The sequence below is a fragment of the Gracilinanus agilis genome, chromosome 4 (assembly GCF_016433145.1).
Source record: "Gracilinanus agilis isolate LMUSP501 chromosome 4, AgileGrace, whole genome shotgun sequence".
Classification (NCBI taxonomy): Eukaryota; Metazoa; Chordata; class Mammalia; order Didelphimorphia; family Didelphidae; genus Gracilinanus; species Gracilinanus agilis.
Genome location: NC_058133.1, coordinates 121,046,784 through 121,069,876, shown reverse-complemented (window position 1 = coordinate 121,069,876; position 23,093 = coordinate 121,046,784). Strand labels below are relative to the sequence as shown.

Here is a 23,093-nt window from a genome sequence, read left to right as displayed (position 1 = left end):
GATTATTTTTGGAACCTCCCTCCCCCATCCTTGCCCATTTCTTTCCCACAGATCCTTTTTGGATCAGAGGATCAGAGGAAAGGATTGGAAGAGCTTTTATTTATTCATCCTCTAGTCCAAACCTCTCATTTTAGATACAAGGGAGATGAGACCCTAGGAGGTGAAATCATCCAAGGTTGCTCAAGTAATAAATGAGAGAACTCAGATTTTGAACTCGAGTTCCACAGCTTGAAAGTCAGCCTTTTTTCATCCCAATCACATTGCCTTCTTGGCATCCAATCATTTTCCTCATCTTTTCCATTTAGGCTTAGTTGTTGTTTTACTCCAGAGATAACTTAATCTTGTAGCTTCTCATCCTCTCTATCTTCCCATTTTAAATTACTGCTTAGATTTCATGAACCAAAGAGCAAAAATAACAAACTTCATTTTGGCTTGAAAACTTTTTTTGCCAAACAAATCAATAATATTTCCACTGGAATTTGAGAACTTCTGGTTATTTTTGGCATATATTCTAACCCTGGGCAAGACTCGTTCCATATACCATGGTTCTTATCAGTTGAAAAGGAACCAGAAACCATTGTTCCTTTTTCTATTCCTTGAGGAGAAGAGAGATTCTTTTTATTCTCCTGTAAAGTCCAACAGAGTTGTTCTGTTGTCAAAGGGGGAGTAATGCCACCATCTCATCAGGCAGTCCACTTTGTGCTTTGCTCTTTAAGATGAAGAAGATAAAGGTTTCTTCTTGTCATCTGCACCAGTTTGTCACTAGTTCTTGCCTTACTTTCCATAATATATCATGTAGAGTTTTATATGAGTCCTAGTAAATGTAAAGTGGAGTCATTTTCCTTTTTTTCCCTATTTACCATATGCACTTATGGCCTCTCTTCTGACTATTATAAATAGGTGAAGAGAAAATGGAATTAAAAGAGGCTCTTATTCTGGTTACTAACCATTCAAAGTTAGGTACACTGTTGATTAATTTGTAAGATCATAGTAATGGAAGACACCTAAAGCAATGCCCAAGCCTAGTTCCAAGTCTACAGTCAAATCTTGTTTCATGACCAATTTGGAGAGAATGCTTTGCCCTTCTTTTAAAATCTGAGAATCTGGGGACAGCTAGGTGGTTCATTGGATTGAAGGCCAGAAATAAAATTGGGAGGTCCTCGGTTCAAATCTGGCTTCAGACACTTTTAACTGTGTGACGATGTACAAATCAATTAACTCTCATTGCCTAGCCTTTATTGCTCTTTTGCCTTAGAACCAATACACACTATTAATTTTAAGATGGAAGATAAGAGCTTAAAAAGCATCCCCAAATCTTAGCACCTCATTATATTCATAAATTGGACCCTAGAAATTATCTAATCCAACTTCCTTATTTTGTAGATGAGGAAACTGATAACCAGAAATGAAATGATCTGTCTAACAAAAAATGGCAAGCCTGGGACCAGAACTGAAGTGTCCTGATCCCCAATAAGCATGCTGCCCAAATCAGAAAGTATTAATTAATGTTGAACCCAAATCATGCAGGCTAAAACTTAAACTCACACTTTTTTTAAAAAATTCAAGTCACAGCTGAGATTAAGGGATCTTCTCACTATACCCTTCCTTTTTTTACTGCTTTAATTTTTAAATAGGCCCTTCTTCCTGTAGGCCTATGGTATTAATTTTTTTTCACTATGCGATGATCTTTTGATTTCTGAAGATTTTTTAGTCACCATAATGTAGGCTGGGTATAGAAGTTTTTTTAACAGTAAATTAGCTAGGGACTGGACAGTGTATTTGGGGAGGTTGATGGTAAAATAATGGCCTTTTTATTCTTCAGAAGAACAAAATTAATTCATAAGAAGAACAAATATTCCTCAAAATGAATCTTGAAGTGGTAGAACCAACAGAAATGTGAAGTAGTGCTTTAGTCCAGAACAGCATGGAGGAACAGCCAGGTAGAACCATCTCACTGGGGTAGGAGGAAAGAGTACTTAACAAATGAAACTCAGACCCATTACAGTCCAAGTGGAATGAAAAAGAGCATAGCCAGCTTGGTTTGGTCCATCCTCAGCAGGGGAAGAACAGAAACAAACACAGTATAAAACATGGGCAATGGGAGGAACACAGCCAGGTGAGACCCAATGCAGGTCCCTTGGGCAGGAGTGGGAGGAACCCAATTTGACATAGCACACAGAGTATCTGAATAGAACAGCTACACAACTCTCCACAACTGACCATTGATGGCTTGTCTATGAAGTGCTCAATATGGGACCAAGACAACGAATAAGACCTAATATAATAGATCACTATAAGACATCACAGTACAAGCACATTATTATATTCTCCCCACCTCAGGAACAGAGCTAAACTTCAGCATATTGACAAAATCAAGGGGAAAATAACTCCCAAATGAGCAAAATATAGAAGAAAAGGCCTGGCATTAGAAAAAATATTTCAGCAACAGAGATAAACAAAATGCAAGCTCAGAAAAGGACTGCATACAAAAATCAAAATGTGTGAAATATGAAAGAAAAATGTGAAAGAATGTCAAAACCAAAATGAAATTCTGGTCTCAAAAAAAGGATAAAAAACAAATAGGAGGCTTAGAAAAAAAATTAGAAAAAAGAGAAAAAATAAACAATTTAGAACAAAAACTTACTGAAGAAAATAGCTTTCTAAAAAGGAAATACAAAATCTAACACAAGAAAATAATGCCCTAAGACAGGAAATGCAAAGCCTTGAAGAAGAAAATGACTCCCTAAAAATTGGAATTGGGCAAATGGAAGCAAATTACTTTATAAGACAGCAAAAACAAAAAAATTTAAAGAATGAAAACTGAAATTTCTCACTGGAAAAACAACTAAGTGAAATAAATGAGTATTTAAAGAACTATAAATGGCCCACATGAACAGAAGAAGAAATAGTTCCAGTTCAGAAAAAGAAACTGGAAAAGCCATCAATGAATTCCCTAAGAAAAAAGCACCAAGGACAGATGATTTCATTAGTAAATTCTACCAAACATTGAAAGAACAATTAATTCCAATACTACATAAAGTATTTGGAAAAATAGCTGAGGAATCTTCCAAATTCCTTTTATGGCACAAATTTGATGTTGATACACAAATCAGGAAAAGGTAAAAACAGACAAAACTAGATACCTTAATAATAACCTTAATGAATATATGCAAAAAATTTTAAACAAAATACTAGTAAAGAGATTTCAGAAGTACATCTCAATGATCACACCCTGACCAGATGAATTTTATACCAGGAATCCGGGGATGGTCCATTATTTGGAAAACTATCAGCTTAATTGACCTTATCAGTAACAAAGCCAATAGAAACCATATGATTATCTCAATCAATACAAAAAAAAGCTTTTGTCAAAAGTTCATCCCTATGTAAAACACTAGGGAACACTGGAATAAATGGAACATTCCTCAAAATGATAACATCTCTCTAAAATCATCAGCAAGGATTATCTGTAATGGAGATAAGCTAGAAGCCTTCTCAATAAGATCAGGAGTAAAGCAAGGATGCCCATTATCACCACTGCTATTCAATATTGTATGAGAAATGCCAAGTATAGTGATAATAGAGGAAAAAATTGAAGAAATTAAAATAGGCAATGAGGAAATAAAGCTAACACTCTTTGCTGCTATGATGGTATTCTTGGAGAATCAACTCCAAAACTAATCAAGACAATTAACAGCTTTAGCAGAATTGCAAGATATAAAATAAATCATTAGTATTTTGTTATATTACCAATAAAGCTCAACTTCAAGAGAGAGAAAGAGTAATATAATTTAAAGTAATTGTAGACAAAATAAAATACCTGGGAGTCTATCTGCCAAGACAAACTGAAGAACTATATGACCAGAACTACAGGACACTTTTCATGCAAACAAAGTCAGAGCTAAACAATTGGAAAAAACATTAATTGCTCATGGGTAGGTCAAGCCAATATAATAACTATAACAATTCTACCTAAATTAATTTATTCTATGCCATACCAATTGAACTATCCCCAAAATTATTTCATAGAGCTAGAAAAAATAATAACATAATTCATTTGGAAGAACAAAAGACCTGGACTATCAAGGGAATTAAATGGAAAAAAAAAATAAAGGAAGGTGGCTTCGCTAGATTTCAAACTGTATTATAAAGTGTATATAAAATATAAATATCAAAACAATCTGGTTCTGACAAAGAAATAGAGTGGTAGATCAATGGAATAATTAGGCATTCAATATGCAGTAGTAAATTATCATAGTAACCTTGTGATTGACAAACCCTCAAAACTAAGTTTTTGGAGGAAGAACTCACTATTTGACAAAAACTGCTGGGAAAACTGGTAAATGGTATGACAGAAAGTAGGCATAGACCAACATCTCGGTCCATATACTAGTTAATATCAAAATGGACACATGATTTAGAAAAAAATGGTGATACCATTAACAAATTAGGGAAAACCAAACTAATTTTTCTCTCAGACCTATGGATAAGAGAATTACATTCAAAGAAGACATAGATAATATTATGAGATGTAAAATAAATAACTTGGACAACATTGAATTTAAAAGGTTTTAAAGAAACAAAATCAATGCAATGAAGATTAAAAAACAGACAACAAAGTGAGGGAAAAATTTATGGCCAGTATCTTTGATAAAGGCTTAATTTTTCAAATATATGGAGAACTGAGTCAACTTAAAAGAATACAAAACAATCCTCAACTAACAAATGATCAAAGGATATGAACAGGCAATTCTGAGATGAAGAAATTAAAATTATCTTTAGACATATGAAAAAATGCTCCAAGTCAATATCGATTAGAGAAATACAAATTAAAACAACTCTGAACTACCTCACATCTATCAGATTGGCTAACATGACAAAAAAGGAAAATGATAAATGTTGGAGGGGATGTGGAAAAAGTGGAACACTAATGCATTGTTGGTGGAGCTGTAAGCTAATGCAACCATTCTGGAGCACAATCTAGAATGATGCCCAAGGCCATCAAACTATGCATGCCCTTTGAACTAGGATCAAAGCATGCACTAGAAGGTCTGTATCCCAAAGAGTTAAAAGATGGGGGAAATGGATTATTTGTATAAAAATATTTACAGCAGCTCTTTTTGTGGTGACAAAGACCTGGAAGTTGAAAGGATGTCCATCAATTTGGGATGGCTGAACAAGTTGAGGTATATGATTCTAGTGTAATACCATTGTGCCATAAGAAATGACAAACAAGGAGCTCACAAAAAAAAATCCTGGAAAGACATATGAAGCAATGCAAATTTAAGTGACCAGAACTAGGAGAATGTTGTATACAGACACAACAATAGTGTATGATAATCAACTATGAATGACTAAATTATTTTCATCAAGGTAAGGATCCAGGACAACTCCACATGACTCATGATGAAAAAGACTATCCACTATCATTGAAGTAACAGATGGAGTCCAAGTGCAGATTGAGGCATACCATTTTTCATTTTATTTCCTCCATAAATTTTTCTCTACTGTAAGCAATATATGTCTTATTTAACCACACGATGAACATGGAAATATGAATTGTATGATAACAAATGTACAACCTGTGTTGCCATATTACCTATCTTCTTGGGGAGGAGAGAGAGATGGGAGGAAGGAAGAGAACATGGATTTTAAAATTTCAGAAGATGATTATTAAAAATATTTTGACACAAACATTTATTTATTTATTTATTTGGTGGAGAAGGGAAGGATTTATTTTTTATTTATTTTATTTTTGTTTTATTTTGAATATTTCCCATAGTTACATATCTCGTGTTCTTTCCTTCTCCCCAAAACTCCTCTAACCCCCCTTAGCCGATGTGCAATTCCACTAGGTTTTACATGTATCATTGATCAAGACCTAATTCTATATTATTGATAGTTGGACTAGAGTTATCATTTGGTGACTACATCCCCAATAATATCCCCATCAGCCCATGTGTTCATGCAATTGTTTTTCTTCTGTATTTCTCCTCCCACAGTTCTTCTTCTGAATGTGGCTAGTTTTCTTTTTCATAAGTCCCTCAGCCTTGCTCTGGATCCTTGCATTGCTGCTAGTAGAGAAGTCCGTTATTGACACAAATATTTAAAAACATAAGATCATGGCCATAGGGTTTCCTCTATACTGGGAATGCTATCAGAGGGGATATTTGTAGACACTACTGATCTTGAAGTACATCTTAAAAATTATATTTTACTAGGTGGGTAAATCACAAGTTACGTTCTTAATATGGATGTATTACACTTTATAGAACACATTTTGCTTGAGTTCTGTCAGTTGCATTTTAATAAAATCTCATTCCATTTCACCTATTCCAGGGAATGCTATATTTCATTTAAAACAGTGATTCCCAAAGTAGGCGCTACTACCCCCTGGTGGGTGCTGCAGCGATCCAGGGGGTCAGTGATTGCCACGGGTGCATTTATCTTTCCTATTCATTGCTATTAAAATTTTAAAAAAATTAATTTCCAAGGGGCTAAGTAATATTTTTTCTGGAAAGGGGGCGGTAGACCAAAAAAGTTTGGGAACCACTGATTTAAAAGAACCCTACTGAGAATCTTCTTGGAAAGCCAGAAATCTTTCTGTACAATAAATAACTGCTACCTTTCTTTAAAAAAAAATCTAATCAATAATTTTTAAATACTTAAAAAAAAAGCAAACATGTCTCTGTAATTCACTTTTTTCCCTTTGGAGTTTAGTTTGGAATAATTTTCTAAATCAGGTGCTATTTGCAAGAGGTAGCGATTCTCTGGTTCCATTTCCAACTCACTGTTCACCTCAGTTTCCTTCTGGAGATGAGGAAATTCCATATTTTTAAAATGACTCTAAAAAACCAGTGATGGGCAAACTATGGCCCATGGGCCAGATGTGGCCCCCTGAAATATTCTATCCAGCCTGTGACATTATTCCTAATCTGACAAATACAATGAGTAGGATACAATACAGTGAAACTTCGAAAGAGTTGCCTTAGAAACAGACTGACATATGAGCATTTCCTTTCCTTTGGTCCCCTCTTTAAAAAGTTTGCCCATCATTGCTCTAAACCAAAGTTTCTTAATCTTTTTTGTTGTAGACGCCTTTGGAAGTCTGAGACCAATGGACTACTCAGAATATTGTTTTCAAAGGCCTAATATAAAATATGGTTTTATTTGATTTTTTATATTCATCTTCAAAATTGATATTTTGATATTTGGTTATGAAGGAAACTAATCATATTGAAATATGAATATTAAGATATAAGAAAAATATCAAGTTCCCAGACACCAGGTTAATCTCTAAACCACATGGTTCAGTGTGTTGGCAAAAGAACCTCTTAAGAAATTATTCTCTCCTCTAATCTAGTAGGGGGGAGAGAGGAGACTGAATAAAGCAACCTTTTCTAGGCATTTGAACAGGAGACAGCATAGGCCAATGAAGAAAAAGTTGATTTGGAGTCAATAGAATTAAGGTCAAACTCTGACTTACAGTGTTGTAAGTCAGACTTGACTGTACAATCTTGGGCATGTTTTGCTTAATTTCTCTGCATCCTCATCTGTAAAATTAGATGTTTGGATTAGATAACTATTAAAGTTCTCTTTAGCTACAATCTTAAGATCTAAACCATGAATTAATTCTATTTTTTAAAACCCTGCACTCCAGTATTTTCTGTCTTCTGCAAAATCATCCAGATTTGATTTTTCCTATTCATCCAGATGTTTCCATTTAGATATCAATTTTAAAATTGCTTTGGTTTGGTGACTAAACCAGTGAAACGAACTTGTAGTTTTCTGAAGTGTTATGTTGCTTTTGAATATTCACTATAGGAAAGTACCCAGGATGGAATGATAAGATATATTTGAGCTTTTAGGTTGTATTATTCACCGGGGAATTTATGGAAGATTATTGTGGATAAGCAAGTTGTTCTTGAGTTTTAGCATCTGGAAGACTAATATTCTATCTCATGGAAAGTAATGAAAGCAGTTTAAAAAAACTGTCAGTGTTATACTTGTTTGTGTAATGATTATTACTTTTAGCTAGATCTTATGGAGAATTCATATTGTGCTAAACACTGTACCAGGTTGCTTATTCAAGAGAAGCCATTCTTCACTTTTGAGCATTTGATCATCAAATTGTATTAGTGTCCTAAGAGGGAGAAGTCTGATGTCAACCACCTTTTCTCCCTGGGACCTCTCATATAGCACTTTTCTTTGTGACTCATAAATGCATTCATCATGTAATACTGCTATTATAATGACCTGATTTTAAGTCATAACTTCTAAGGGGCTGTAAGCTCTGCAAGAGCAGATACTGTCTGAAGTTTATATCAAACCTTCCTTTTCCTACTATAGTACTGTATACACTACATGCTTAATGTTTCTTGAATTGAATCCATTTTCATTTTGCTTTTTGTGTATGTGTGTGTATGTGTATGTGTGCGTGCATGTATGTGTGTGTGTATGGTTTAGGAAAGCGGAAGAACCAAGAGCCATCGGTACTGGCCCAAACTGGGCTCTAAGCACAGCTCAGCCACCTATGGCAAGTTCAAGGTGACCACAAAGTTCCGAACTGATTCTGGTTGCTATGCTACCACAGGTCTGAAGGTCAAGCATCTTTTGTCTGGGCAGGAGAGGACAGTGTGGCACTTGCAATATACTGACTGGCCAGATCATGGTTGTCCAGAGGATGTCCAAGGCTTTTTATGTAAGTTCTCTCGTTCACGAATGCAATTTGCTAAATTACTATGCCATTTGAAGATGAGCCACCCAATAAAGAGTTTTGTCACTGAAGCACAATGAGAATCAAGGCTACAGTTTTAACAGCACATTTAGGGGGTATTGCCTGTATTGTGTTCTTGATTACAATTTACTTAAGTGAAAAGTAATTTTTGATTTTGCAAACTATAGTTTGTTTTCATAGGTTAATTTCCACCCCTATCCCCTGTTAGTTCCTATATGCTCAGTCACAGAGACCCTAGGCATAAACCCTTTCCAGCTATTCCTTTGCTTTAACTTTCTATCCGCTTTTAACTCTCCCTTCCACTGTGACATTTAGATTCCTCCTTTTACTGTTTATAATCTCCCTTTCATCCTATAGCTTTTCCATCTCCCTCCCTGCCTTTTCACCCCAAAACTAGGTCTTCCTAGAACTGAGGCAGGACAGCAGTCATTCACAGGACCCACTCTATTGCTAATTAACACCAGACCTTTGATCAATTCTCTTTCCTTGTTCTGGATCATCCCTTCTTAGGCAGCCTTGTATCTCCTCCATTTCAGAGCTGATCATGTTAGCACTAGCTTGATCAGGGACACCCGATTAACCTTAGAGCTATTGCAGCTAAGGAATACCCTAACTTTCATCTTCCCAGTAGCAGGGACTTCAGGTATATGCTCTCTTTCATGGTGCTTGCATTTAAGGAAATCTGGTTCTTTTGAAAGGATTCTGCCCCTTTAATAACTTTGTTAAAACTGTTTTCTCCTACTGTAATCTCACAGGGCTTATAGGAAGAGTCTACATCCTCCTTGTTTCCCAGTGGCAGTTTGGCCCCCATAGATCAACAATTTTTGAATTTCATACCATCTGATTATTCTTCCATCTTCCTGATCTTTGCTGTTCTTATTTCCCCAACACCCAGGATACTCTTCTATTTCTCTCAATGACTTTCTCATGAGTTTATGATAAAGAATAATTCAATATATAAAAGGATTCTCTAGATGCTTATAAGCAGCTCTTCTCCAGCTCCCTAGGAAGAAAAAAGGGAACATGGCCTCCTTGAGTGTCAGGAGGTTTTGATTCAACAATCCAAAAACAAAAAGAAAAACAAAAACGAATTCCTGACAGAGAAATGAGAGGGAATAGAAAAATAATCATTTGTTCTTCATGGTTGGGACTTTCACCTACCCAAAGAAGCAGAGGATCTGGAATGAATCTTTAGGATTAGTTGTAGAAGCAGTTTCTCTGGCTTTTAAGGTGAATAATAGATAATAGTTTGCCTAGAGTAATTTAAATATTGCCCTGGCTAGAAATAAAAGGGAAGAAATAGATAATTTCTTTTATTTTTAATTTAATTTAAAAAAATTGAACTTACATAATGAAAAGGACGTTTTTATACATACTATGTAATTAGAATTTTGTAACCCAGGACTCTGTTTCCCAGAATCCCACTTTCGTCCTCACATTAGGTCCTTATGTTTTAGGAGATAAAGTTTCTGTAACCCCGTCTTCTCTGGCTCTTCTCCCGCTATTTCCCTATCAGGGTTGGGAAAACTTCTCTTCTCTCAGGCTTTACTTTTGTCTTTTTATTTCCTCTACTTCAAGTGATTATTAATAAATCTTATAAAATATAAAACTTGGATTTATTGGATATTAATTTTAATCTTACATTTCAATAGAACAAAAAAAAGATTCTCTAAGAGACTTTGAATTTCCATTTCATAACATGTATTTCAAAAAAATGTGTGTGTGTGTGTGAGAGAGAGAGAGAGAGAGAGAGAGAGAGAGAGAGAGAAATTATGTGGCTCATGGATTAAGAGCCAGGCCTAGAGACAGGAAGTCCTGGACTCAAATCTGGCCTCAGATACTTCCCAGCTGGGTGACCCTGGGCAAGTCACTTAACCCCCATTGCTTAGCCCTTTCTTCTCTTCTGCCTTGGAACCAATACACTGTATTGATTCTAAGATGGAAGGTAAAAGTTTGAAAAATAATTTTAATATATGTGTATATGAGTGTGCGTATGAGATAACATACATATTACCTTCACAACTGTTTTGCTGGCATGTGCTTCCTTCTCTTCTTTGCATTTGAAAAAACAATGTTTCATTGGCCCTTTTAATTTTTGGCATGCTAACCTTTTCTTTCCCTTCTGTTTTCCATTAAAACTGAAAGAAGAAAAAAAGGAAGATTTTTGTAACAATTAAGCCTAGTTAAGCAAAACAAATTCACATAATGTCTAGGTCCAAAAATGTATATCTCTTTCTGAACTTTATGTTCATCACCTACCTGTCTTAAGAAGATAGTGCTTCATTCCAGGTCTCTTGAAACATCCTTGATCATTGCTTTGATCAGAACCCCTTTCCTTGAAGAAACTGTTCTCCTGGTTCTACCCGCTTCACTGTATAGTTCATGCTATTTAGGATCACCTGAAGTGATGTCCATATTCTTATAAAACGATAATATTTAATTATGTATGCCACATTTTATTCAGTTGTTTACCAGTTGTGTAAGAGGCAGCCTAAGGCATCCCCTTAGATTCTGGTTTTCTTTATTTTCTTTGCCTTTTGTCCCCATTTCAGGATCAGGAAGATTTGTTTAGCTTTCAGCTATCCTTTCCCTTAAAGAGGTATCATCCTTCTTAATGCCATGGAACACATTCCCTCCTCTCCATCCTGCATCTTTCCCTGTTGAATTTGATGTATTCCTTTTTTTTAAAGATTTAAATATTTTATTTTTTTAGAAAAAATTTCCATGGTTACATGATTCTTGTTTTTACTTCCCCTTCATCCCCCCCCACCATATCCAACGCATATATTTACATATTATTGATAGTTGCATTGGTGTGGTCATTTAGTGTCACATCCCCAACCATGTCTGCATCAACCCATGTGTTCAAGCGGTTGTTTTTCTTCTGTGTTTCCTCTCCTGTAGTTCTTCCTCTGAATATGGGTAGCGTTCTTTTCCATAAATCCCTCAGAGTTGTCCTGGATCATTGCATTGCTGCTGGTACAGAAGTCCATTACATTCTATTTTACCACAGTGTATCAGTCTCTGTGTACAATGTTCTTCTGGCTCTGCTCCTTTCACTCTGCATCAATTCCTGGAGGTCTTTCCAGTGAATTTGATGTATTTCTATACCAGCCTTTGTTTTGTATGTGTGTGGTTCATCATTCCTTGTCTATTTCAGAGAAGTGAAGTCCACTTCCCTCCATTGTCCACATCCCTCATTCCTTGATCCATATTTGAATATTTTTCTTTTCATGCTCTTCAGTTATGAGATCTAGTAGATTCCACTGCCTTCTTCCTCTTTGCTACATTTAGTAAGTCCTTTCATCTTTGTAACCAGTTTCCTTCTGTTTCCTATTTCCCAACTATCAGAATAGAATCTATCTGCTCCAAGAGTTCTGTTTTTTTTTTTAATTTAACTCCCTAAGAACCTTTAAAAGCATTAAAGTTCTGAAGGAATGCTTTTTTCCCCCTCTACCTCTCTGAGAATGTTAGAATTACTTCACCATATATCTCTTGCCATTTGCTCAAATACATTTGCTTTTCTGGGTTTCTATGAACTTTGGGGTTTGTATTTTAAAGTTTCTGCTTAGAAATTCTTTGTTCCATTAAAGGTCCACCCCTCCATTATTAGTATGTTGTTTTATAATTATATTTATTACATTTGTTATGTCATATTTGAATAAATTACATGTTCTAAGATTTCCTTTCATTTTTAGTTGTAGCTGCCAAGTGATCCATAGTGATCGTGATTATAGTTTCTATTGAATTGCTTCTTTCTGGATCCTTATAGTACTTTTCCTCTTTTTTTATAGGCGAACTTTTCATATTAGCTATGACATTCTCAGTTGATTTTGATGCCAAATGATTTATATTTTCTTCATTTTTTCCAGTTTTTTTATTCTTTTCTAATATTTCTTGCTGCTGCTTCATATTGGCATTATTTCTGTTTGGTCAATTCTAGTTTTCAGGGAGTTGATTACTTGAACAGGGATTACCCCATTTCTCTTAAAAGCTATTCTCTTTCCAGTTCTTTTCTCCAGAGCTTTATTTGTTTTTCATTTCATTTTTTACCTCTTGCTTCAATTCTGATACATAGTTATGTAATCCTTATGGATAGTCCTTTTCCATAGTAGAACTAGGAGCCAGGGTTGGCCTGCTTCACTTTTCCCTGGGCCACTTCCTGTTGTTCCAAAGAAATCTGCCTTTTGTACAGATAATCTGTTGTTGTGAACATTATCATCTAGGTAAGAAGGTCTTGTGTTCAGTTCCTGAAACATCTCTACCACCCTTTTTCTCTCTTCTTCCTTTGACTTCTTCACAAATTAAAAAAAAAATGAAGAAGGGGGGGGGGGAAGTGGGGCATGCTTAAAATCAGTCATCTTGGAAATGGACTAGAGCACAAGGAAATGTTTTATCCCAGAAGTTAATTGAAAAGGCTTTCTCCCATTCAATCTAATTGAAGAGATCAGTCTGAAATAGTGAAAAAGCTTTGAATAAAATCTTGTAAAAGGGTATATTTTGTTAATTTCAGACGTGGAAAACTTAGAAAGTATTGTCTAATAAATCTTAAATTCTCAAATGCGTGTTTTAGATATGCATTCTTTTAGTTTGTCTTAAGTTTTGTCCCTTTAAGCTAGATCATCAATATCAAAGTATCTCAACATTATCTTAGTCTCTTAAGTTTTAGTCTCAAGAAATTCTTTCATTAAATCACTATATGAGATTATACTCATACTTCTTAAAGACAGCTAAAAGATGTACCATTTTTTAAAACAGGACTTTGAACTCTCTTATAAAATCTAAGTTGAAGAAGCCAGGTGATCAATTTCACTGTGATTTTATAGTTTCAGAACAAAAGTTAAATCTGTAGATAAATTTGGATGTTGTCTTGTGTCATTCTGTGAATATTATGTAATCTAGTGTGTCTCTTTTCTTTTACTTTAGCTGCTGAGAAACTTAGAGCCAGACTTAGTCTCTAATAGAAATAATTAGCTTATCTCAAATGCCTGGTAACAGTATTTATGTATTCCTCTTAACTGGTTTATCCTATTGTTTTAAATTTTATTAATTCCATCTTACATTGTTTAAAATTTTAAGTAGATGTTTTAAAATAGGTGTTCTTAAGTTTTAATCTAGTTTCTTGAATAGGTAAAAATAATGGATTCTTTTAGCTTACAATATATTTAATAAATATTTCAATTTAATTAAATGAGCTTAGATCTCTCTACTAGCTTACTCATTTTTTCCTTTGATTTTATGTTTTAAATTTTGTAATATGAATGAGATGATTTACTGAGATGCAATAAGCACTTTTCCTGACTGTAATTACTATAACATCTGACTTGAGACTGACCTTTACCATACTGACTAAAGTGAGACTTCTAGATAACACATGGTTTTCAGTTACTTATTCCCTTCTTGTTCTCGTGACTCATTTTGTTACTTGCTGGCCCCACATATCTTTATAATATTGGTCTTTCTATCTTAAACAGTAGTAAGCATGGGTATCAGGCTAGACATTGGACAGAACACTATGCAACTATTCTGCCAAGTAGAATATGGAATGGGACACAGTTTGATGGGAGAAAAAATAGGACACATGTTGTCTCTAGATGGGAAGCTAATCTTAAGTCATTTAATTTAGTACCCCTGTCATAACAGAATGAAAACCATAGTGAACACTGGATCCAAAAAAAAGTCTATTTAATCTCCATTTTAGAACCAAAAAATGAAGTCAAGTCTCAGTTGACATTCAGGCTCATTCTACAAGGGAAGGGAAGAAAGGGGCAGATGGATGCTCTCTTTCCCCAGAAATTGGCTTTGACAGGCAAGAGTTTCAAGGGGACTTTGCTGTTGTTCTGATCCCAGTCTGTTAATAGCAGGAATTGCTGTAAGTAATGTCTAGAATCATCTGCTTATGGGACTTGGGGATTTGCAGAAGGGAAAAACCAGAATTTAATTTTTTAAAAAGAACTATTTAATTTAAAGGACCAAACTCTCCCATGGACTAATTGACTCCCAGCTGGTACTTTCTGGATCCAAGACTGCACAGTGGGTACTGGCCAAATAATTAGTGTCTTGTAAGAACTGTAAATTATTGTCACTTAAAAGAAAAAAATGACTATGAATTTTTTCAACCTTTATATGAAACCATGTAGGATTTCTGCAACATGATTTGCATTTTGTCTTACAGCATATTTGGAGGAGATACAGTCAGTGCGTCGCCATACCAACAGCATGTTGGATAATACCAAGAATTGCAACCCTCCGATTGTAGTTCACTGCAGTGCTGGCGTTGGGAGAACAGGGGTGGTCATTCTTACTGAACTAATGATATGCTGCTTGGAGCACAATGAAGTAAGTTGGTTTGTATTCCATGTGACTGTTTATCTTAGGAAGATCAGTCTACGAAATGGAAAAATGGCATTTTGTCAAAAATTAGTCTATAAAAATTGGTTTGGGAATAAGAATGTTTTATTTCCCTCCTTTTTCACCCACTCCTCCCCAGATTCTTATTTCCAGTCTGTCAGACTAAGGTTTCCTGATAAAGTAACTTTACTAATCTGAACCAAAATTTACCAAATTATCAAATGAGGAGGTTGGACTTGAATGAAAGTCCTTAATCATTTTTGTGTCATGAAGGCAGAAAGGATAGAATACCAGACTTGGAGTCAGGAAGATCTGAGTTTTTCAGCCTGAAACACTAGATAATGTGGGCCTGAGCAGAGTTTGCTCTTGCCTTGATTTCCTTCTCTGTAAAATGATGATGATAATAAAATCTACCTTCCATGGTTGTTATGGGTTTAATATGAGATAATATCTACAAAGCATTTTGTAAAACTTAAAGCTTTATAGAAATACTAATTGTTATCCATTCTACTTTTATTATTATGAATCTCTTTGGTAGCCTATTGAAACCGGTAGACCTTCTTAGAATAGTGGTTTTAAATGTTCAAAACAAAACATATAGCATTACAAAAGAAAGCAATTGTTTTTCTTGTTTGTAAAATTGTGATAATATAATCTACCCTACCTACTGACAAAGATTCTTGTGACAATCAGATAGACTAAAATCTATGGAAACCCTTAAAAGTGTTAAGTACATAGATTCAAGGGGTGATAGAGAAATAAAAAATTGGAACCAGGCCTTTAAAAATTTTCATCTTATTTTGTATCTGCTTTAAGAATCGTATACTTTTTTGAGCCTCTAGTTTTATTGTGGGATGTTTTTATAATGGGTTATTTTTATTGTATCTTTTGAAGTGTTCTCCCACAATAATTCTGACTTCTTTTTCAGATATTGGCTCAGAAAAATAGAAACCTTGAAAAAACCTCATTTGTTAACCCAACTCCCACGCATCCCAATGCTGGTCATAATGGAGATGCCTTTATGAGCATGTGTTTCTTTTTCCAGTAGTAAACCTTTTTTTAAAAACAGGCAAATTTGCTGTATTGCAGGATCAGCTTAACTGGTTTTATGATAGTCCATCCCAAGGACTCACTATTCAGAGATGTGCCTTCCTCTCTGCTTGCTAGAATAGTCTGCTGCTCTGAATATTTATTCCACTTAGTTTTTACCTTGCATGTCCATAGGCCACCTATTATTCTATTATAGCTGTAAGGTAGAGGGACTGCATGCAAAGAATTCCCATTTCCTATATTCTATGAACTTTCAACCTAGCTTAGATGAGATCAGCAAAATTTGAAGTATAAATGTAATAATAGAACCTTCCTAGAAACAAAGTAGATTGCCGTCGATTGAGGAATAGCTTGACAAATTGTGGTACATAAATATAATGAAAATAACACAGTGCTGTAAGGAAGAGCAAACATGGGAAGACAAAGGAATGCAAAATGAAGTAAGCAGAGACAGAAAAACAACATACTCAGTGACTACAGTTATGTAAGTGGAAAGAACAACATTCAAAAATAAGTAAAAATTATTGATGCAGAATTATAAGGAACAAACTTTGGCCTAAAAGAAAAGACATGAGAAGACAACTCCTTTCCACTCCTTTACATAGATGGTGGGTGGGAATTAATACTTTGTGGTTGTAAAATGTCTGGTGTAACTTTAAACTTCAGCAATTTGAAAATTTAATGGGATAAAAGGAAGTGTTGTGGGAAAGCAAAAGACATAACTTTTGTCAGAATATGAATTATAATTTAATAATTACTTTGCTAATACTATAATTTGAATGATATCTCAAGAAAGGTATTTATATTGAAACCTGGAAATTTAGACACTGTTCCATTAAACATTATGAACACTATGAACATTATGAATATAAACATTATGAAGTATGACTATTCAAAAGCATGTAAATACCTAGTCTGTGAAAGATCTACAGAATGTTATGTAATATAGATGAAAAATGGGTGAAAAAGTTCCCCTCATCTCTTATTGTAAAAAAGCACTCTTTTAAAAAAAGAGAAGAGGATAGCCTCCTCATGTGGCATGGAAGACAAGCTAACTGACCACAAATTTTATCGCCTCCTTTCGTTTTTCTCCCTACATTAAATTCCTTGCTTGACTCTCTTCTTTGCCATTCACTGTCACCATCATAGTGGCTTTGTTGGAGGAAAAAATGGGGCCACCCAAATCCAAATACAGCTGTAACTGGTTAGGTAAAATAATGAAATCACTATAGAAGTGAATATTTTTTATGTGCCTGTAGCTCATAACGAGTGGGAAAGTACAGGATAATCCACAGAAGAAAGAAAGGCATATTTGGATGCCCCTCCTTTTTTCTGCTTTGTTGTAGTCCTTTCATCTCCCTATTTCTACACCTCCCTCTATCCCTCTATTTCGTTCAACTTGAGCAGCAGTGTTTAGTTGGCTTTTCCTGACATGAAAGGTTGTTCTGTTCTGGCCTCTTTGGAGAGCCATCAAAGCCTGAGCCATGATGATGTGATGACACAAGGGCTCATTGATCTCCAGATGTCATTGGCCCAGTAGAATGCAAACAATGAATGTCAAAGCCAGGACAGGACTGAATGATGGGCTTGGCTACTAGGGCCTGGCTTTGACTCATTTTTGTGTGCTTGGCTCAACCAAGCACTCTATGCTGTGGCTGAGCATAACTTAATTCCTAAGCACCTAATGTGTGTGCCAGAATATTCTTTGGTTGAACTTAGCAAAGCCAAAGAGAACTTCTGTCTTCTTTGATAGCCAAAGGTGATGCGATGACTCTTATTATTTTTCTCTTTTCTTTTCTTTGCACTACATACAAAAAGAGATGAGGTATCATTTGTTCCTTTCTTCATCATAATCAATTGTTTAGGAAAAAAATCTTAATTTTTGTTGTGATTATGTGGTTGGGCATGACTAATTGAATTTGGGCACCATTAATTTTTTAGAACAAATTTTATTGATGTTATTGTTTTAAATTTCCCTTATAACAATTTTTTTAAGAAAAAGAAGTAGAGAAAAAAAATCAACAAAAGAAATCAATGCATTGAAAATATCTGGAAGTGAGTACAGTGTTCCATACCTATAGACTTCCCACCTCTGCAAAGGAGTGGGGGAGATGTCTTCTCATATTTATTCTTTGATGTCAGAACCCATTCTTTTGCAAAAAAAAAAGAAGAAGAAGAAGAAGAAGAAGAAGTTCTTAGTTGTCATTTTCTATATCTCCCTGCCTTTTTCTTTTTTCTTCTTGTTTCCCAGAGACCATGGAGTTTCATTCCTTGGACTTTGCCAGGTTAAAGTACAGTCATGTGGTTCCAATGTTAGAAAACTAGATTCCCTGGTGTCCATACAAATTTCAAAGCCTATTTATTTAGTCCAACCTCTGCCAATTCTCATTATAGGGAGGTTTTAGTTCCATTAGATTAAAAAAATCTCAATATTCCCAAATGTGTTTTGCTTAGAATTTGTTCTTTCAGTTTTATAAAGATGCTTTTTCACCATAGAAACTCAGTTTTCTTTCTTTCTTTTTTTTTTGTTTTTTTTTAACCCTTACCTTCTGACTTAGAGTCAATACTGTGTATTGGTTCCATGGCAAAAGAGTAGTAAGGGCTAAACAATGGGGGTTAAATGACGTGCCCAGGGTTACACAGCTGGGAAGTGTCTGAATACAGGTTTGAATCTAGGACCTCCTATTACAAGACCTGGCTTTCAAAACACTGAGCCATCTAACTGCTCCTCAGTCCCCAGTTTTCTTTTACATTTTTTCTTATCATGAATGAGATGTTTGAAACCACTGAACTAACAGCTTATCTATGAGGGTTTGATAAATTTTAGAAGTTATAACAGCATGTGGTATGAGGATCGCTGGATTTGGAGTCAGAATTCAGCCAGAGATTCACATGCTGGCTCTGCTACTACTCCCTGCATGGGTTTGGGCAAGTCAGTTACTCTTCCTGGACCTGTTTCCTTTTCTATAAAATTAGGGTTATTTGACTATATATCAGTTCCAGCTCTAATTCTCTGATCCTATGAATAACTTTTCCCTTTGCTCCATAATCTTGTTTTCTCATGCTTTCATTTATCTGAATTCTGCCAGCAAAATTTTAATGTCCAATCTATTTTTGTCAGGAAATGTCAGTTCTATATTTTGCAAGACATTCTCTTAATTGAACAGACTAAAATGGCTCTCCTTCCCAGATAGGCTAAATTTTCACTCAGCAAATGACAGATATCTTGAACTTAATGTTTTTGAAACTTTTTGCTTCCTGTTTAGAGGGAAATGGGGAGGAGTCACCAACAAGTCTGAGCTGCTGTCCTGGGTAGCCCAGTAGACTGAGTTGGCAGCCTTGGAGTAGGGAGGTCCTGGGTTCAAATGTAGTTTTGTGACCCTCAGCAAGTCACTTAACCCCATTTGCTTAGCCCATATTGTTCTTCTGCCTTAGCATCTATATTTAGTATTGGTTCTGAGTCAGAAGGTGAGGTTTTTGTTTTTTAATGTCAACTGCCTCAGTTGATCCTTTAATAGACCTTCCCCCCTTAGAGTTGAGGACAGTCATGGACAGATTCCATGGAGATCTTCTTTAGTAAGTGGTATTACCTGGTCAAAGAATTAGAGCTACTGTAATCATCCATGCCATGAGCTAATTAAGTCTTGTGGAATAGACTTGCAGAATGGCAGAGCTGGAAGTGATTTTAAAGACTGACTTTAAAAATCTAAAGATTTTAAAGATTTCTTCATTTTGCTAATGAGGAAACTAAGGACTCTTGAGAAGTTGAATAATTTGCCCAAGTTTCCTGCAGCTTTTAAGTTTCAGAGCCCAGACTCCAGCCCACAGCTCCATGCTTTTCTGCTACACAGCATCCTTCAATACCCCTTCAGTGGGATATGATAAATCATTACTGATTAAATTCATATATTTTTTATTGCTTTCAAGGGAATTTAAATTAGAGAACTTAATGTTAACTGAGTCTTTAGGATTCCTAAGTGGGACAGTGGATAGAGCACTAGAACTGGAGTGAAGAAGACCTGAGTTTAGATTTGGCCTCAGACCCTAGTGGGGGTAACCCTGGACAAGGCACTTAACCCTGTTTACCTCAGTTTCCTCATCTGTAAAAATGAGCTGCAGAAGAAATGGCAAGCCACTTCAGTTTCTTTGCCAAGGAAATCGCAAATGGAGAAATGAAGAGTTGGACATAATTGAAATGACTGAGCAAAGGTTCCTTGTCTTCTTGGTACTAGATACTATGGAATAGAGCACAAATTGGCAGAAACAAAATGATCCCTAGCCTCAAGGAACTTATAGCCTAACCTTTTTTTGTTTGTTTGTTTGTTTTTGTTTTGGTAACTCTTAACTTCCATCTTACTAAGTATTGGTTCCAAGGCAGAAGAACAGTAAGGACTAGGCAATTAAGATTTAATGATTTGCCCAAGGTCACACAGCTAGGAAGTGTCTGAGACCATATTTGAACCCAGACCTCCCATCTCAAGGCCTGGCTCTCTATCCACTGAGCCACCTAGATGTACATAGCCTAACCTTTGATTTTTGAATATGGCTAAAAGTGAGGGCCCTTCTCTTATTAGTGAGTTCTTCCTGAAAGCTCCATCTTGGGGAAAGACTCCCTAATGACTAGCCATCCATAATTCTCTTCCATCCCCCACAGTGGATGCTTTCCCTTTTTCATGAATTGTCTTTCTCAATTAGTATGTAATCTCCCTGATGACTGGGAAGAACTTTCTTTTTTTCTTGTATTTTTATCCCTTTAATAGGAATTTAATATGTAAATACTTGTTTACTTATCTTGGATACAAATACTTTTTTTCTCTTCTCCTTAGTTCCTAATGACCCTGTTTTTCAGTCTTTAGTGTGCATTGTTTAGTAACCTCGGGAAAATACTTTGTGTTGAGTTTTTGTATCTTTTTATTTTTGTTCAGACTCTTCTCCACTAACAGAATATCAGATCTTTGAGTACAAGGCCTGTTTTTTGTTGTTCTTTACTTTTTTGTCTGTATCCCCAGAGCCCAGCTCAGTGCCTGGCACACTGTAGACACTTAGCCGATTTTGTTGAATGAATTTATTTGTGTGTGTGTGTGTGTGTGTGTGTGTGTGTGTGTGAGAAAGAGAAATAGCATGAATTTCATTGTAGGAGCATATATTTGGTATTTTTTTTCATGGTTACTTTTATGATTTCTTGTGTTTTAAATGTTGTTAAGAGAACAAAAGCACAATATTCAGATTTTGTTATTATTACATTATTTGAAGTTTTCAGATTGTCTTTGCCTTTTACATATCGTTTTTTGATAATGCTGTTTGTTACCGATTATAAGGGCACCAACGCTTAGGGTCCTGTCTCATTAACTTGCACATACAACTATCATTATGAGGCATCTGCATTTTTGTCTAGAAAATAGAAATGGGCGTTGCTGCCAACTTAGAAGGTATCCCCTGCCTTGCGTCCAGCCCCACACACTATTTCATTGTCTTCCGGATGGATATTTGGATTGTAACTGATATAATTATTTTGTGACATCGTAGCTTGAAATTCACATTGAATGATGTCTCATAAAAGATGTTTGTACCAAAACTTGGAAATTCAGGCATTGTTTTCTGTTGACACTCCATGGGCTGTTTAACTATTCAAAGATATTACAAATACCTGTAAAAGATTAGCCACAAAATGATCTGTAGTCTGGATGTTATTGCATTCATACTCTATATTTCTGGAGTACATTTTCATTCATTTGATTCTCACAACATTCCCAAGGTTTAGATATATGCTATTTCACATGAGGAAACTCATGACCACAGAAGATAAAAGACTTGTCCAAAGTTACATCATTTGATAATGAGAATTAAACATTTGAACTCAACTTCCTCAATTGACAGATGAAGAAACTGAAGCTTAAAAAAGTTTAAGTGAATTGCTTAGAGTCACTTATCAAGAAATTGTCTAAGTTGGTTTTTTTTTTACTTGTCCTTTCTCCAAGTTTCCCTCCTTATCTACTGTGCCATCTTAATCAGCAGAAAGACAAGAATTAACTTAAATCTTTTAGTCCAATCCTGAGGTCACATAAACATGATTCATTGATAGGATTTTGGTAGGAAAGGGAAGGGAATAAGCCTACTATGTGCCAGGCACGGTTCTAAGTGCCTTACAAATATCTCATTTGATCCTTCCTGGGAGGTAGTACTCCTACTATCCTCATTTTACAGTTGAAGAAACTGAGGCAAACAGAAGTTAAGGAATACCCCAGGGTCACACAGCTAGTAGGTATCTCAGACTAGATTTGAACTCAGGACTTCAGGCTCAGTGTTCACTGACATAATTATCAACAATTCTTAAACAATTCTTATCAACTTGCTTTCTGGATATAGCCCCGCGCCCCCCCCCCTTTTTAAAGTAAATCTTACACAATTAGAAAAACAGAGAAGAGAGAGTGCTCTTGCCTTTTAATGTTTTAAGGTTTAATGTGTTCTTTCCCCTCTAAATTACAGAAAGTGGATGTGCCCGTGATGTTGAGACACCTGAGAGAACAGAGAATGTTCATGATCCAGACCATCGCTCAATACAAGTTTGTCTATCAGGTCCTTATCCAGTTTCTCCAAAACTCCAGACTCATTTAATTTCTCATAAGAGCCAGCTCCTCATGGGAATGGATCCTACAGAACTTTATGGAATGAAAAAGCCTCCAGACAACATCTGGTCTCCCAGTAGGCTGCAGAAGGCTGGCAGCAAGCATACCACGCTGTCGCCAAATTTAGGAGCCCAAGGGTTCCTCATGAGCAGAACATGAAAGATCAGGGAGAGATCATCATGGATTGTTTTATATAAGATAATTTATTTTTTTCCCTTGGAATAACTTTTGTGAATTTCTGTATTATCTTCTTGTACCATGTATAATGACTATGTTTGAACCACATTTTGACTGGTCTGCATTGTGACTTCTCTGTGGGGAGAATTGCC

General features: G+C 35.5%; 1 protein-coding gene across 1 annotated transcript in view; it reads left to right on the top strand.

Moving 5' to 3' along the window:
• The window catches only part of PTPN14 (protein tyrosine phosphatase non-receptor type 14), a 176,816-nt gene extending 153,777 nt beyond the window's left edge, over window positions 1–23,039 (top strand). Inside the window, exons 17-19 of the mRNA XM_044674715.1 lie at window positions 8,467–8,701; window positions 14,913–15,076; window positions 22,625–23,039. Of these exons, the coding sequence (XP_044530650.1) occupies window positions 8,467–8,701; window positions 14,913–15,076; window positions 22,625–22,753 (528 nt within the window). The 3' untranslated portion in view covers window positions 22,754–23,039. The remainder of the gene's footprint in view (window positions 1–8,466; window positions 8,702–14,912; window positions 15,077–22,624) is intronic.
• The last annotated feature ends 54 nt before the right edge of the window (window positions 23,040–23,093 follow it).